Below are 17,500 nucleotides of genomic sequence, written 5' to 3'. Positions count from 1 at the left end.
TTGAAATGTTTATTAATAAAGGAGATCTCAAGTTTCAAAAGGTAACATTTAAGAGTACAAGGGGCTGATATTCAGGTTACAGTTATGTATTAACTAAGGCAAACCAATCTTTTGACACTCTTCTTAATATTGAGATCCCTAGTGTGACCACAGTGTTCAATCTCTGAGATAAAAACATGATCTGTGTATGTTAAAAAGGTTAAAATAAAGTGAATATTTGTGCAACTTTTTTTCAAATTCCCTGATGTGGTTGATGTTGTTGAAAATAAATTGGCACAAATAATGGATATCTGACCTTTCACCTTCGTTTGTCTGAACATGCGGTGAACATTTTTGCCAAGTCATTTCAAAATTCGTTCAAGCATTAATTTTAAGGAGCTATGGAGTGGACATAAACTGTTTTCCCCTTATATTTTACCAAATGATATATTTTTATGATTTCAAGATAAACTGTCTGACATGGGTAAACAAGAGAGGACATGATCAACAATCTGGTTACATAAAATTGTCCATGTGTCACAAATAATGGGTAGAAGATTTTCAAATATTTGACCTGGTGATCTGGTTTTCAATAGGACATGGCAAGAATTCAACATTACCTAGATTTCAGAAATACACACATTCTGACCAAGTTTATTGACATCGGAAAAAAATGAGAATGCTGTTGACATTATATGACAGGCAATAACCTGCTATCAAACTTGGTCAATGGTAATGGACAAAATATCTTAAACAACATGTACTGGTAGTACAAGATCCAGCCATGAAGACCCTATCTCTCCAGAGTTACGACCTTTCAATTGACAAAAATGTAAGTAATTCCCAGTATCCACTCTCCAACTTTGGCAAATGTACACCAATCATCACCTATCTTGGTCATTGTTTATATATACCAGCTATCATGTAACACCGGGAATGGACAAATCATCTCCCAACAACTTCAATGATTAATTATAAAGGCTTTGTCACTCTGAAGTTATGGCCCTTGAATTAACAAAATTGTCATTGTCTCTTCGTCTAAACACCAATCATCACCAAACTTGTGTCCCAAACGGGTATATTTTGTTATAACTATCAGCTTCTTAAGCGACCAATGTTATAACAAATCCAAAAATTATTCCCATTTCTTGATGATATCTTAAAAATACCACTATTAAGTGTCAAACAACAATTGACTAAATGCATATTTATTTTGGTATATGATAAGACATTAAAAACAGTTAACACAATTATTGGCAATTAAGTGTAATATATATCACATTTAACTAAATAATAAAATTAGACATTCTAACTACATCAACAAATAAAATGTAATGTTCCTGACAGAACTCTTCATCTTTTTGGAACTGGGATAGATTAGCAAATCATAAAAACAACATTCATTGTCCAAGGTTCAGGAAACAACACAACCTTACAAAGGCCTCAGATATGTCAAAAAGTGATTGCAAGTTCTGTGTAATAACTGCTTTGCAATTTAACTATGATGGTTATTTACATGTTTTTATTAACCAGGTTTTTAATGAAAGACAAGTTTTAAGAACGAGGTTTTGGTTATCCAGGCAGGCTTCAAACTGTTGTTTTTCCACTCGATATCCTAAGTTTGGAATGACGTGATGGAACTTCATGTCTAATGGTATGGTGGTTCTAGGCCAAGGTTACTAAAATAAGAAAAATGGTTTCCACTCAATAAATTGTGGTGACATACCTCACTTAGTATTGCATTTGGGGTATGCCGAGTCAAGGTCACTAGTACTAAAAAAAAAAAAAAGATTTCCACTCAATAACATTACATGTGAAGTTTGGACTGACATTAAGTTATTGAAAATTACATGGATACTAACGTGCATGTAATGTCTAGGTCACCGTTACTAAAAGTATAAAATGATTCCTTTCAAGAACTTAAGTTATTAGTGACATGTATGAATGAAATTGGTATAAGCTAGCTCACATGGAGATATATACTCGGAATGCATTTGTGCATATGAAGTCATTATCAAGGTCACTGTCATGAACACATAAAAAAACCGCTTGATACTTTTAGTTAGGAGTGATGTTCAGAAATGAAATTTGGTATGTGGCAAGCTTTTGTGGAGACGAAACTTGGGATTGCAGTTTGGGTATGTATATTGAATATCGCTATTACTTAAATATAAAAACAGATTCCATTCAAAAACTCAGCCTTGACCTTTGACCTCAAAATCAAAAGGGTTCATATGCTTGCTAGTCATTACCGACCTGCCTACCAAGTTTGAGGTTCCTGTGGCTAAGCATTTTTGAATAATTTGATCAAAAACAAAGGGAATGGACAGACAGTTTGATAACTATATGCTGCCCTTTGGGGGCATAGCAACAAAAATATACCAATACCATACCTGTCTAAGAAAGAAATCACCAGAAAAAGAGCAAAACATGCAGGTTCATTAAATATAATTCATGTTAAGAATTGAATTGCCAAAATATACACATGTTTATATCTCCAGAGGTTGATAAAAATTTATTTGAGTGTATGTTTCAACAATTATTATTATAACAATGGTCTGTTATTGAATTATAAGAGTTATAAAAACAATTCACACTGGTGAATGTTATTTTTTAAAGTGAAACATACAGTCAGATATTTCTGAAAGGGATTCAAATCAAGTTCCATTCTGCACAAAGCTTTAGAACTTAAAATTTGAAATAACAGCAGAAAAAATACTAGAATGTATACATGCATTCTAGCTGTTACAACCACCAAACTTATCAAAGAAAAAAGAAACCTGGAGTAACAAACTAAACAACAACACAATATATTCACTAATAAACAGTTTTACAAAACAAATTTCAACTAAGTAATGCTAATATTTAAATATTACCTATTGGCTAAAATGTCCAAAAATATCTTCAGTGAACTAGTAATTTAATGTCCACAGAATTAAATCCACATGAAATACTGAAACTATATGGGCACAACACTCAGAACAATTTCCACAACAGTTGAAATGTAATCCTGAGACAAATAAAATCCAAAAGTTTAGCACTGGTGAAACTTTTATTGAAACTTTAATTTTATCCAAAGACCCAAGATCAGAGAAGTTTGCCCATGTACCAAATAAGAATGTTCCATAAAATACCACAAAATCATCAAAAACTTTCTCTCAAGTTCTAAAAGAATATAGAATAAATGGAACATTCCAAACAATGGAACTAGATTATTTAACAGTGAACCACTGAATTTGAAATACATGTTCATGTAAATGCAAAAATATACATGAATCTGCTGAATAATTCCATTTTCAACTTGCTTGGTAAAAAGAGGCATAGTACTAACAATAAAGGAAAAAGTTTTATTGATATGTTGCATGAAAAATCTTTATAGCATTATACTATGAGGATAATGATCTTTCAGTATTGTGGACATGTTGATTAAAAAACTCAATTGTCAATGACCTGGCTTAAAGACTCAGCTAACAATTGAACGTAACTTGGATTTGCATGTGTTCCGTCAAATGTAAACTCTGGTTTTAACGCTTGTCCATCTTCAGTGAGCAGTTCATTTACGAAGTTCAACCAGTACAGAGCAGGTTCAGCAAGCAGCCTGGTAGCCAAGATCCTGTTAAACTGCATCACAATTGGACGAGTGACGTCCAGTACAGGCATCACTGGATGGACTAATATTTTCCAACCTCTTTTGGCCTGAAGTTCCTTGAGGACACGCACATATATCGTTATAATTGTGTCCATGCCATCTTCAATCCGGTCATACCTTGAAAAATAAATAAAAAAGCAAAGTTAAAATGTTTGAATAAAGCAATCATTGTCTGGTAGATCAAATATTTACCAGTGTACAATACTTCTTTTTCGAGGAAGCCTGGTGTTGTAGTAGTTTTATTCATTAGACAAAGTGGAATATAATGTCATTTACAATGTTTTCTGTGATCGTTCATGGATTAATACATTAGTATTAATATTTCAAATACCTTTGATGGGTGTCAGAAAAATCTCAGATTATTAAAAAACGTTTGAGCTATGTTAATGAAAGGATTAATGACTTAGTTTATCTATTAAGAGAAAGACATTAAATATTTCATGGTTACAAAATTTACCTAAAAGTGACCCAACGTGTTATGGTATATGTAGTCAAAGCAAATTCTATGCCAGAAAAAAAAACATACCTTGCTTTCTCCCAGCACTTCAATAATGCTTCTCTGCAGTCTATTTCTCCAAAACAAACTATCACAGTTGAGTCATATGGAATGTTATCAACAGCAGAGATGAAGTTGGCTTTAGGGTAAAAGGTACTCTCTTGTCGTAGATGCCAAATCTTTGTTCCAGTGGACAAGGCAGGTTTTATCATCGTGGATCTGTCCTGGAAATGTAAATTAAAGCACACTACAGCACACTAGCACTGTCTATAAATGTACGCTGCTATGATGATTCTAGTGGAATTACAAATAAAACTGAGTTTTGCTTAAACATTGACATTGTAGAATTATTTGAATTTATTATGTGGAATTGTTTAACGATTACGAAGTTTTTGTACTGGTTGAATGGACATAATCTCCACTTGTGATTCTGATTGTCACTTAATGAAGACAAGTCCTTAAAATCAGGCCCTGCTACGTTGTTTGTGCCATATATTGTAAGGTATAATAAATTTATATGCATCCATTACAACAAAACTAATCAAAGTCGGCTAATTGTAGCCCAGCTCATTAAACGGACAGAATTCTGCAAAGGATTTAATATCTGAATTTGAATTTTTCTTTTAATACCTGAATTTGAATCTGTCTCCATGCTGCTGGAATGCAATGACTGTCCCCTAACAGGTAGACATATTCTTCCTCTGGAACTTTCTTTACAGCAGGAATGAATGGAAACAACTTCATTCCCTCATTGATGCAGTTGAAATAAGCTGCCTCATTTCTGATGTTGGTCTTGTGCAGTTCTCTACCCAAATACAGAGGCTCTAGCACATTCAACAGTGGCTTCAATAGATCCAAGTTTCCCAAAACATACATAACCTTCACAGTTGTGAAAAGTATGGCTAAGAAATATCTTTCATCCTCACTGTATACATGTTCATATTGTTTGTCATCAGAAATGTCAAAACTGTCAACAAATAAATGTTCCAGAGTGTCAATGTCCTGCAGTGTTTCATTACCAATAAGTGATACAACAGAAGTGAAGTAACGATGAAAAAGGGAGCATGGTACATTTCCCAAACATTTTGATCCATACCCGTTTAAAAATGCTGTAACAACCTCAAAGATCTTCGATGGTGTGTTGACGAGTTCTAATGTATGAATATATATTAGTGCAATACTGGGATTCTTAGGATCAACTTTAAGAGCTTCTTCAAATAGTTCAAGACTTTCTTTAAGAACACTATGATCTCTCAAACAAGAACCCAGGAAGACCAAAGCCGCTGAGTCAAGAAATACACCAGATGCTACTTGCCTTAGAACTTTCATTCCAGATTTTTCACTCATCATTTTAGCAAATACTTCCCTTGCTCTTTTGTCATTCGGTTTTCTAGCTAGAACCCCTAGAATGACAGACACAGCTTCCTCTGCCTGACCAGTACCAATAGGAAAAAGAAGACTAGCATACTCTGTAAGTGCATCATCATGCCCCATATTTTCACGCAGAACACCCTGCAGAATGGTTATCGCCATGTCTTTTTCATCTTTAATGAGGTATGCCTTTGCCATAAGAACCTGAAGGTCCTGCTTGCTTCCTTTGCCCATTCCTCCCTCATATCTAGCTAGTTTTGCACATTTCATCAACATTTCTACTGCAGCTTCACCATCCTTACATCCAATATATGCTTCCCCTGCTAATCTTAGAAAAACCAAGTCATTCGGATACACTTTAAAAGCTTTCTTAAGTGCAACATTAGCCTCTTTGTATCTGTCTGCTCTTAAATATGCATCAATCAATCCTTCATGCGCTGACCTATTTGCACCTTCTTGCTTTAAGATTTCAACATATATTTCTATTGCTTTTCTATACCTTTCATTTCCCATGTGGATCACGGCCGCATTTAGTTTCTGTTGAGTTGATGATTGTTCTATAATGTTTTTATCTTTAGTTTTGAGATCATTACTTTCACCATTTGTCTGGTGTAAAGACTTGCATGTGCTAGATCCCTGCTTCTCAACTATATGACATCTTTCAATTTCATGACCATCATCTCCAATATCTGCTGTCTTTGAAACAATAACAAACAGATCATTTTTGGTTTTACTAACAGCATCTGATAACTTCTTCGTGAAAGATACATTTTTACCATGGCAGTCTCTAACAACTGTAACTTTCAATTCCGGGGTGGTTTCATTCAGTTTTGTCTGGAAGTTATCAACTGCATTTTGCACAGTAAGATCTTCTAGATCCCAGTTAAAAACTGTAGTTACTTCAGGCTCATTGCAGTGGAGGTAAAACTTCATCTGAAAAGACAACAAGAAAACAAATAAATAACAACATAAAGTTTATCACAATATTTAGATGTACATTATGTAGGCTGATTTCAATCAACGTTCTGCTCCTTTTATTGTTAAAATCTGAAATATAGAGCACTTCTTTTATCATTACACACATTCTCAAGGGAATTTGGATTAACTGATGAAATTTAACATATAGAAAGATTTTATCATTACAACAATTCTCAAAGACATATCAAGCATTTTGTGAAGTACAGTCGAAACTTGTTGGCTCGGTATCTTATGGCTCGATATCCTCGTTGGCTCGAACCAGATAAAAAGGACCAATTTTTTCTTACTCTTTGTTCATATAAAATTCGATCGGATGGCTTGGTATCTTGAGGGTCGATATTTCTCCACGCTCGAAGTCATTTTCGCGGTCCCAAGTAAGAATTTCACTCTTTGTTTTGTTTGCTTAAGTCGATGTCATTTTCGCAGGTTCAGTTAGGAATCTAACACATTGATTTGTTTGATTGGCTTCATTTAGCACATTAGGCGCTAATCGATAAAATTGCTTGACTTGTATTATAATTATTATCAAATTTAAAAGGTTAAACAGTTTAAATAAACATGTCATCACTTTAAGTTCTGTCTCTAATTGTTATCCATCCATAAATTTCTATGCATTTTGATATAACTTATAAGCTATGTTTGTGTTACCCACTGTTTAAAATTGCTTGTTTGTTGTTTTCGCATCAATGTATTTTTATAATAAATAAAAAAAAAAAAAATGATATTTTCCATGTATCGAATAAGTCATGTTACAAACTTTACAATGCGTAACTATGTCCAATAAATACTCTTCTCTTCTCTTGCGGAGATAGTGTAGCCAATAACAAACGAGGTAAACAGGACTTTTTGTAACGAATAAAAAAAACATTCTGTAAGCAATCCCGCTTGGCTCGATATTCTCGAGGCTCGGAATATTTTGGCCGGTCCCTAGAATATCGTGCCATCGAGTTTCGACTGTATTGTAACCCATGCTTCTAAGATACATCCATGAACAAATTTTCAAACAAGAGTGCCATGATGGCCCTAAATCGCTCACCTGAGTAAAAGAGTTTAACCTTTGTTATCCATATAGCTTGATATTTGTTCTCAAAAAATATTGAAAAACATACTGGTCAAACATGTTGCCTGAATAGGACTTGTCACAGTTGCCTGCACACTGACAAGACTTGTCACAGTTTCCTGCACACTGACAGGACTTGATGATTGACTGCACACTGACAGGATTTTGTTCAGTTGCCTGCACACTGACAGGACTTGATGATTGACTGCACACTGACAGAATTTTATTCTTATACCTGCACATTGACAGGACTTTGTTCAGTTGCCTGCACAATGACAGGACTTGTTAACTGACTGCACACTGACAGCACTTGGTACAGATACCTGCACACTGACAGGACTTTTTTCAGTTGCCTGCACACTGACAGGACTTTTTTCAGTTACCTGCACACTGACAGGACTTTGTTCAATTGCCTGCAACCTGACAGGACTTCGTTAAATTGCCTGCACACTGAAAAAACTATGTTAAATTGCTTGCACACTAAAAAAACATTTAGTATAGATACACAAACAACAAACAGTGCAACATCCAATAAAATCAATAAACTTCCTTAAGCTCTAAAAATCAGATATCAGAACACATTCAGCACCTTCAACTAATATTTATCACTGCATCCATCTAAGACAACATCAATTTCCCTATGTTTCTTGATATAAGGCTTATTCACTATCCACACAGAAGATTTTAGCTTAGAATAATCTACATGAATTTTACAATAATCTACATGAAGTTCAATGGAAAAGTCTGATTATTAGATTTATCATTAAGTAAAAATTAAATTTCTTCTAAAGAATAAAGTGTATAATAATTATTTGAATAGATGAAAAAAGAACAATAATAGCCTTAGTTGAAGACTTAATAAAATTTAAAATCTATTCCATTTTTACTAAAAATAGAAAGTAGTGGAATCTCCAACAAAAAGAGAGACCATATAGCAAGACTTGCTGCCCTTTCTTCACGGGTAAACTTTACATAACTATCCGATTTTAACAAAATGGGTTTATAATGAACTTGTAACCCACGGGGTGAGGCCAATTTTTCTCCAGCGGCATTATTTGAATAAACATGGAAGATAACCAATAGACAATGTTACACACCAAAGATTTAAGCACTAGGCTTCATAGTATTTGCCAAAAAAGTTTTGTATTTTTTCCTTCAGGTTGCCATGGCAACCAGAGTTCAGCATGGAATTAATTTCTTTGAACAATTTTGAAAAAAGCACCAACCAAGGATCATTCCTATGAAGTTTCATCAAAATTGTCCAAGCGGTTTAGGAGAAGAAGATGATTATAACCAATTGTTGACATTTTCCTTTAGGTTGCCATGGCAACCAGAGTTCTGCATGGAATTAATTTCTTTGTATGATTTTGAAAAAGCACCAACCAAGGTTCATTCCTATGAAGTTTCATCAAAATTGTCCAAGCGGTTTAGGAGAAGATGATTATAACCAATTGTAGACATTTTCCTTTAGGTTTCCACAGCAACCAGAGTTCTGCATGGAATTAATTTCTTTGAACAATTTTGAAAAAAGCACCACCCAAGGATCATTCCTATGAAGTTTCATCAAAATTGTCCAAGCGGTTTAGGAGAAGAAGATGATTATAACCAATTGTTGACATTTTCCTTTAGGTTTGTGCTCAGGTGAGCTAAAAATAATTTTGATGATGACTTCATATAAAGTCTTATATTTTAAAAAAAAGACAATATTCAAGTATTCTTTTTGCAATTCCCATTCACAGAATCGTGTGAGTGCTCTGAAAGTGTATGCTGGGTGATTTAAAGCATTTTGGTTAATGTTAATACAATCCATTCCTCCGGTCACCAAGGTGAACATGAAAAAAAACAATAATGCATCAAAGCTAATTAGATGGTGTGAGTTGAAAGGCTCGGACAATGAAATCAGCAATGAAAAACACTGAAATAAGCGACTGCCAATGCTTTTATGTTTTTTTCTCAGTCAAATGAGAGGCATAGCTCAATAAATGAACAGCATTGCTATACAATATACATGTGGGTTTAGTCTATGGCAACATGTTTAAAAAGTTTTGTATGAATATCAGGAGTTATGTCTTACAAGCAAATTTATGAAATGCCGATACTGGAGATTGTGACATGATATTCACATGACCATTAAGAGGTAATGCATCTGACAACACTTATTTTCTCATTATTTTACTGTATGAAATCCAAATTGCAGAAACAAATACAGTTATAGCATAAAAAAGTATTTTGGTTTAAGTGGGTTTCGAACTCACACTGGTAAAGTCAAGAAAAAAAGTATAAAACAGCTGGCTAGTCCACATGGCCACCAAAAGTGGTGGATATGTTGACCTGTTAACGATATATTAATAACATCATGTGATTATAAATATCAATCAGCCGATCACGCAACACCACAGCTGTAATTAATTTTCAATCGTGTTATTAATGCTTATGCAGATTGTGGTCTTCAAAGACCATATTTGAGCAAATATCAGCATTTGCTGAAGGGTTCCAGCTTTTGGTATTTTTGTTTTAAACACTCCTTATAATTTGCCACACTTTATTTCGTAATTAAAAAAAAAGGTGCAATTTACAAACCATGAGCGACTTACTTTAAAAATAAGGTAAATGCTTCAGATGTTTCTTGAACATTTGATGCAAAGAAAACACATATTTTATATAACACATTTGCCAAGAAAAATACTGCTCCTGAACGAGTACTGTACAGTTCATACGTCAATTATGAAAAATTTTACTTGTTAGCAAGAGTAAAAGTACGTATAAGGCTTATCAGAGCCAAAATCAACTAGAAGTCAATAAGTTTTAAAACAAATAACACTAAAATACATTGAAACAATCAAAATTCAAGGGCTATAACTCTGGAATTTGTATTGATCTTGATCAACATATCGATCAATACTAGACGTGGACGTTTTGACTAAACCCTATCAGTAATTTGTGTAAAACAAGCAACGGTACAAGTAACTACTACTACTAGCATTCGAATCGAATAAAAGTAATAAGTAAGGAAAACATAATTACTTACACTTATACATAAATCTATTTAAATCGCCTTTCATTAAAAATTTTTCCACAATCCTTTACCACATTGGCCATCTGCTACTTCCCGTGCTAGTGTACTATTTGTTCGCCGTACACAGTGTAGTACGGTGCGATCTGTAGAGCCAATATAATTCTTTAAATAGTGCAGAGTATTTCATTTAAATAGTGTTTCCCTTAAAAATCTCAATCCTTTATTCTTCTTTCATCCACAAAGTTCAGTGTTGGTATGAGTATGTTAACGTAATAATGTAATTTACTACGGGGTTTTCAATCTGGGATGACAACGAGAAAGATACTCTTTTACCATTCCGAAATTGACAGTTCGCAGTGGAAAGATTTATTTTGAATGAAGATTTATGCATGGCAAGAATAATTTATGACTGCTGAAGGTTGGACATCCCTACTCTTTTCACATTATTCATATCACTCTTTGCGTTTGAATCTATGAAAAAGTATTGCGTAGAAGTATATAGCATATTTTATCGTTACCAGGCGAGGGTCAAAATCTATAACGTTTTTCTTTCTTATTTGCGCAGTCGGTCATAGCTTAAGCTTGTTAGAGAAATTGGAGCCAGAGGAGCTTAAACATACATGTATGTAATTTCAAAATCTGCAATAACAAATGATTTTGATCACTATTATTTGCACACATATATTAACTTGACAATCATTATCAACTAAGACATGTACAGTGAACATGAAAATGACCTGCTGCATTTTGATCTTCAAAAAAATATGATAATTATATATAAAAAATAATATAAAGTGCCAACATTTTTATGACTAAAGGGTCATTTTTTAAGTATAAAGAAAACTTAGAAACAACAAATAAACAAAACAGTTCCATCTGATCTTAATTTATTAATTACAGCAAAAATGGCTGACTTAAGAGACACACCAGAAGCTTTGGGGTTGCCAGCAGAGGTGAGCCAGAGCCAGAGCAAGGGCCCTAAGATTGGGCGAATAATGGACTCTGTGAAGAAAGCCCTGTATATCATGGGTTCATGCCTTCTTCTATTTGCTGCTGCTCGAAATTCATTTCATTGGTAAGTACAGTAGCAGGTAAATGTTGAATATAATTATCGGTTTATTTTTATTTTGTTACCTACTGTTTTTTTGCCTATTGATTTTAGCACATTATGCTTGATAATATACATGGGAATTTTAGTAACCTTTGAATAAATATATTGTAAATCATGTGCTTCATTGATATGTAAATTAATTTATTATTTGAAATATACATATGTGTGTTCCTTTGAGAATGTTTGAATATTGACTCTAAAACTAAAAATACCTGTTATACCTGTATTTCAATTTCCAGGCAAATCCATCGTCTGTGGGGTGCCACGGGAAGTTTCTGGCAGAGCTGCTGGGACTACATGTACACACACTGGGGACAGGAGAATGACTTTTGGTTCTGCTGTATTGGTAATGGATCATTTATTCATGGAGTCATAAATGATTTAACTAATAGTGAATGATTTCACTTTCTGAGTTATATTATTTACTTAATAATAATATTTAGTCGTCTGTTTATGGCAGAACAAAAGTCCAGGTATTGCCTTTCAGGTGTCTTTGTTGGTATTTAAAAGCTCTTTCCCTAAGCCATAACAAAAAAAAGGTTCAAGATATTGAAAAAACACCATTGCCAGAGACAATACACATATGGAGCAAGGCCCATAACTCTGGCTTTTTACAGTTCAGGGCTTAGATTAAGAATTTGAAAGTGGAAGTTTGAATTTCCTTGCCATCAGCTTTGGCAGTTTTTCTCCCAAACATGGATGTTCAAGTCTAAGATTTTTCACTTTCAATTAAGTTCCACTTTAATTGTTGTTAAGTTATTCTCTCTGATGACTGGGACAAGCATTGGCATATATACGCATCTGATTGTGCTGCCACTTGTCTTGATTAAATAACATGAAATTGAATAGGGGAATGAATTGAGAGAATGTTAAATCTCATCACTTCTCTGTTACTGTCCTCATCTTTTTTCAACCTGAAATATTGAAAATGAACTTGTAAATCAAATATGAAACCCAAAACGGCAATAGAAGCATTTCTTCCAGCTATTCAAATCCTTTTAACAACTTATAATGGATTTTTTTTTTCATTTCAGGAACATTTGTAGTGACACAAGGAGTGTTTTGGCTTGGCAACAGTTTCTTTATGCTGTTGGATGTCTATGGCGTGCCAGCATGTCTACTCAAGTACAAAATACAGGAGGATGTTAAAGTATATAATTTTACAATGTTGATTTTAGCTATAAATCTGTTTTTCAAAGAAAAAAAGTTTGGCTAAGGCCATTTCATTCAAACACTTTTTAACCATGTCCATAAGTATTTCAAATGTGGCAATGCCATTGTTAACTTGGGTTTTGGTACTCACTTTGTAAAATATATAGGTAACTTTCACTTAAACAAACAATGATCCTCTATAAATTTGCACTTACTCTTAAGTCAGTTCCAAGAAATGTGGTTAAAGCAGAGAGTACTGAACAAATAGTAAAACAACTGGTTAAAGATGCAATTCTGAAAATGGGTTGAAACTTTGGTGTATAAAAGTCGTGTCATCGATATAATTGAGGTTTGAATCAATTGAATTTTTATTGTTTTTTTTTACCAGGTGGAAATGCCGAAACTGTGGAAGGCAGTCAGACAGGTAGTGTTCAACATGCTCGTTGTGGGAGTGCCGTTTATTTTTGTGGCATCCTACCTCTTCCAGTTACGAGGAGGGTCGTCAACAATAGGCGGGGAGCTACCAACGTTCACCTGGGTCATGCTGGAGATTCTTATATTCTCCTTTGTGGAAGAGTTCTGCTTCTATTACTCACATAGGTTAGAAAGAGTGTTAAGGTGCAGGGATGCAAAACTTCTGTGATACACAGCAATGAATTTTATATTGCAGATATATAATCAATATTTAATTTTAAATTTAAAGACCTCTTTCAAATGAAGGTTTTTGATTATTTAAATGACAAGTATCCTGGTTGAACATGAAGGAGATTACACTATATTTTTATATAAATCATATTGTGAATTTCTAATGTTTAACAGGTCTAAAAAATACAATATTTTTCCAGGCTGCTTCACCACCCTCGACTGTACAAGCACATCCACAAGCTCCACCATGAGTGGACGGCCCCCATAGGTATTGTTGCCGTGTATGCCCACCCAGTAGAGCATGTGATCAGCAACATCCTCCCGCCAACCCTCGGACCCCTCATCATGGGCTCACATCTTGGTATGTTGTGTAAGATCAGTCTTCAAAATTAGACGTTTAGCTGAACAAGCCCCAATTCTTGTATTAATAGCTCAAGATATCTTGTTACACATATATATATATATTTATTAGCTCCAGAATGTGAAAAAGCTCTGTAAACAATTGAACAGACCAGTGCTTGCAGGCTCTTGATAGTTTCCATCATTGTAAATTGTGTATAAAATTAGTTAAATTACCTGTTGTTGTTCAAAGTCATCCATTGATGCCAGTATTGAATGAAGCGATATACACATGACTGAATTATGGATTATTTGATTAAAATATAACTATGTATTAAATCTGTTAATGGAGCAATATTTTTAGAATCATAACTATGTTAAAAATTGGTGAGAAAACAAAAGATAGGACGCAGCGGAAAAATGTTTATAGAATTATTTCCCTAAACCAACTGAAAATGTTTGGATGAGTACTGGCATCTACTTGGGTGCTCTTGTTCACATCGAAAGTTATGGTCTTAGTGTTCTGTGACAATGTTGGTTACATTGTGCAAATTGCATTATATAAGTCACTTCAGAAATTCTGATGTTCATCGAGCATCTCTATGGTGTAGCTTAAATGGGTGAATTTCTATATTTGCTTGCCAACTGCGTGGCTGTTGTTCAGCCTTGGGTTGCTGTTGCCCACAATCCCCCACTGTAGCTATCATATCTACCCCTCCAGCAGTTACCCGAGATAAACAAATTACAATTTCACATTGTCCGTCTTTAAAAAAGAAAATGTTCTGATAGCCTTGGTGTCATTGTCTGCATTGCCAAGCGAAAACTTTATCTTACCAGTAATTTAAAAAAAACCTTGAAGACATTGAAATATAACTCAAATGTAAATTTGTACCCATGCTGCCAATGACAGTACATGCATGCATAGCAAAGCAAATAGCTCTGGCTCTAATATCTGTTAAATAATGCTTTTGTTTGAAAGTTATTTTATTTCCCATAGATTTAATGTTTCATTTCTATACTTTAACAGCAACTGCATGGCTGTGGTTCATCCTGGCGTTCCTGTCGACGACGATCTCCCACTGTGGCTACCACCTTCCTCTCCTGCCTTCACCCGAGGCTCACGATTACCACCACCTCAAGTAGGCCAAAGTTTTGTTTTAGCATATCATACATATCATAGTATTGTTTTACCATATAAGGAAATTGCAACAAAACATAACATCAGTATAGTAGAGGTGTGAAACTGCAATTTATTTCACCAACTGATCACAGGAAGCAATATTTTAACGGGTCATACTATATATTTTGATCTTGCAACGAAACTTCCTGTTTCCTTTATAAATGCTTAAAGGCAAGAAAAATGTTAATTGGGAAATTTGCGAGAAAAACAACATCATATGTCAATGCAATTTTGATGTAGTCATTTGAAACAATTTACACCCAGTTCTATGAACTTAACTTTTTTAAAGCAACTCTGGAACCAAAATCTGTAAGAGCAGTGAAAATTACATGATATTTCCCCGAAAAAAACATAAAAGAAATTATTAGACATTTCCTAGACATAAGCTTTCAAAGTAGCTGCTTTTAGTACTGTACTTTGATTAACAGTTATTTGTCTGTACCCAAGTGTGGATGTCCATGTTCTTTGAAAGCAATATTAGACATGTTAGGTTTACTGGGTGTTTGAGCAATGGGAATCAGCTTATCAAATCTTATTTTTTAACATATTGATGTATCATAAAAATATCATGTATGTTTTTCAGATTCAACCAAAATTTTGGAGTGCTTGGGGTGCTGGACCGTCTTCATGGGACAGACATCCAGTTCCATGCCAGTAAACAGTACCAGCGCCATGTCATGTTGCTAAACACGGTTCCCCTGAATTCCCAGTACCCAGCAGAACCCAAGAAAAAACCCGAGTAAGCTGGGAACCTACAACAGCATTAAGGGTAGATTGGTTCCCCTTAAGAACCAGCAAGTGCTATGATTATACCAGTTAATTGGGGACCAGTGGTGCATTTGTCTGTATTATTGATGAAATGGTTTGACAATTAAACAGAGCTATTTTGCAAGGTACATGTACCTGTATATTATATCATTTAGTATAAATAGTTGTTTTCTCGGTGGACATAAAGCTATGTTTATGGTCTCAGTAAAATTGACATATTTTTGCTCTATTAATCAGCAGCGAAATGTTTGAAAGATATAAAAAAAAGATATGTTGTGATTGTAGTTTCTGGATATTGTAGAAGCTGCTGTTGACAGAAGTCAATATATGTCTCATTTAACTTTATGAACACACAAGTCTGCTTAATAGAGAGTTTATTGTAACTTGTACCGGTCTCCAAGTCTGCATACAATAACTGCATATTCATTTGTTATCATCACAGAAAGAATTTACATATTTTTATATTGACTGTCCATTCAGAAACAATATTTAAGGCAAGTTTTACTTCAGTAGGCATTGGAATAAACCATGTAACCATTTTTTTAAATTATATAAAAGATGTACATGCAGAGATTTTACTTTTGATTTTTAATTACTGAGCCACGAGGAAATGCTAAAACAGTTTCAAAAAGACTTAATGGCTATATGTGTATTGAGCAATGGTATACATGTATGTTTTGTTAATGTGATCATGACTATTGTATTTACTAGATGCTTATATTAGCTATGCTATGATAGTGATCTTGAAGGCCATGACTTTATGTTGTTTTACTTGCTGTTAGGATCTTTTATTTTCTTGATATAAGAAGTTGTTCTATTTAGTACACACATCCTTAACTAAAATAGTCTTATTGAATACTTTATTAAGTATGTTTATGTTTCATTAATTACATTTTGTTTGACTATCTCTGTATGTCTTGATTTCTTGATCTCATTTTGCTGATTGGTTTAGGCATGCTTTAGTTTAGAATCAATTACAATTATATTTAAGTGTCTGAAAATGTGTAGAAAATCCTTGCTGTGTCAAATAAATGTTCAAGTGAATCTCCTTTCTCTGCAATTATCATTTCTATGTGTGTAGATGATTAAAACATTTATTGTTGTATATGGAATGTCGTCAAGTATTTCATGTGATTCGCCAAAAAAGCTTGAATTTTAAACAGAAAACATATATTTTCACCATATATAATCTAGATTTGATATGTTGTTGTTCACTGTTGCACTGTTAATTCTACACTGTTCTCCACATATATGTCTTAGAATACACTTAATCACATTTATAGCAAATAGATTTTTCAGAAGCAACAGTTGACAGAAATTTCATTCCATTGAAGAAAGATATCTCCTAGTCAAATTTTACTCAGTGGGCATTTTTACATGTAGTTAGCATTGATACTTGGAAAAAGGTTGCCTCACCATCATTAATTTAATCAACAAAAGTATTCTCCTGCCTTCATATTGTGTTATCTTTTGTTGCAAACTATGAATAAAACATTGATTGTAAACATTTGAAAAAATAATATAATTGAAAAAATATTAAAGAAAATATGTTGATAATTGAAATGTGTAACATTTAGAGGTGTACTTGATGTTGTTGCTGGTCCATAATTAAATATTTAAATGATATGCCCCATTGCTTTGGATCTGTTGCTTAATTCTTTAATCTGGTCATTTTGAGACTGCTTCAGGTATTGTGAATTTAGTCTGTGATATGATGTGTTATTTGTGCTTTGATTGGAAATTAATTAAAAGTTAA

General features: G+C 33.8%; 2 protein-coding genes across 3 annotated transcripts; one reads left to right on the top strand and one right to left on the bottom strand.

Annotated features, from left to right (window-relative positions):
• Positions 1–1,171: 1,171 nt before the first annotated feature.
• Positions 1,172–10,635, bottom strand: LOC128226895 (uncharacterized). Its single transcript, XM_052937006.1, has 4 exons — positions 10,562–10,635; positions 4,755–6,428; positions 4,155–4,348; positions 1,172–3,745 (listed from the first exon to the last, which is right to left on the bottom strand). The coding sequence occupies exons 2-4, from the start codon at positions 6,426–6,428 to the stop codon at positions 3,415–3,417; spliced, it is 2,199 nt and encodes a 732-aa protein (XP_052792966.1). The 5' UTR covers positions 10,562–10,635; the 3' UTR covers positions 1,172–3,414.
• A 228-nt stretch (positions 10,636–10,863) lies between these two features.
• On the top strand, positions 10,864–17,500 carry LOC128226631 (fatty acid hydroxylase domain-containing protein 2-like). Of its 2 annotated transcripts, XM_052936591.1 has the most exons (9): positions 10,905–10,967; positions 11,115–11,171; positions 11,450–11,624; positions 11,900–12,006; positions 12,695–12,810; positions 13,201–13,412; positions 13,658–13,818; positions 14,824–14,935; positions 15,560–17,500. In XM_052936591.1, the coding sequence occupies exons 1-9, from the start codon at positions 10,955–10,957 to the stop codon at positions 15,717–15,719; spliced, it is 1,113 nt and encodes a 370-aa protein (XP_052792551.1). In that variant the 5' UTR covers positions 10,905–10,954; the 3' UTR covers positions 15,720–17,500. The 2 variants fall into 2 exon arrangements, with proteins under 2 accessions (XP_052792552.1, XP_052792551.1); XM_052936592.1 differs by lacking the exon at positions 11,115–11,171 and having other exon boundaries at positions 10,864–10,967.

The sequence above is a fragment of the Mya arenaria genome, chromosome 3 (assembly GCF_026914265.1).
Source record: "Mya arenaria isolate MELC-2E11 chromosome 3, ASM2691426v1".
Classification (NCBI taxonomy): domain Eukaryota; kingdom Metazoa; phylum Mollusca; class Bivalvia; order Myida; family Myidae; genus Mya; species Mya arenaria.
The sequence above is the reverse complement of the archived record's forward strand: the minus strand, read 5'-3'. Positions and strand labels throughout refer to the sequence as shown.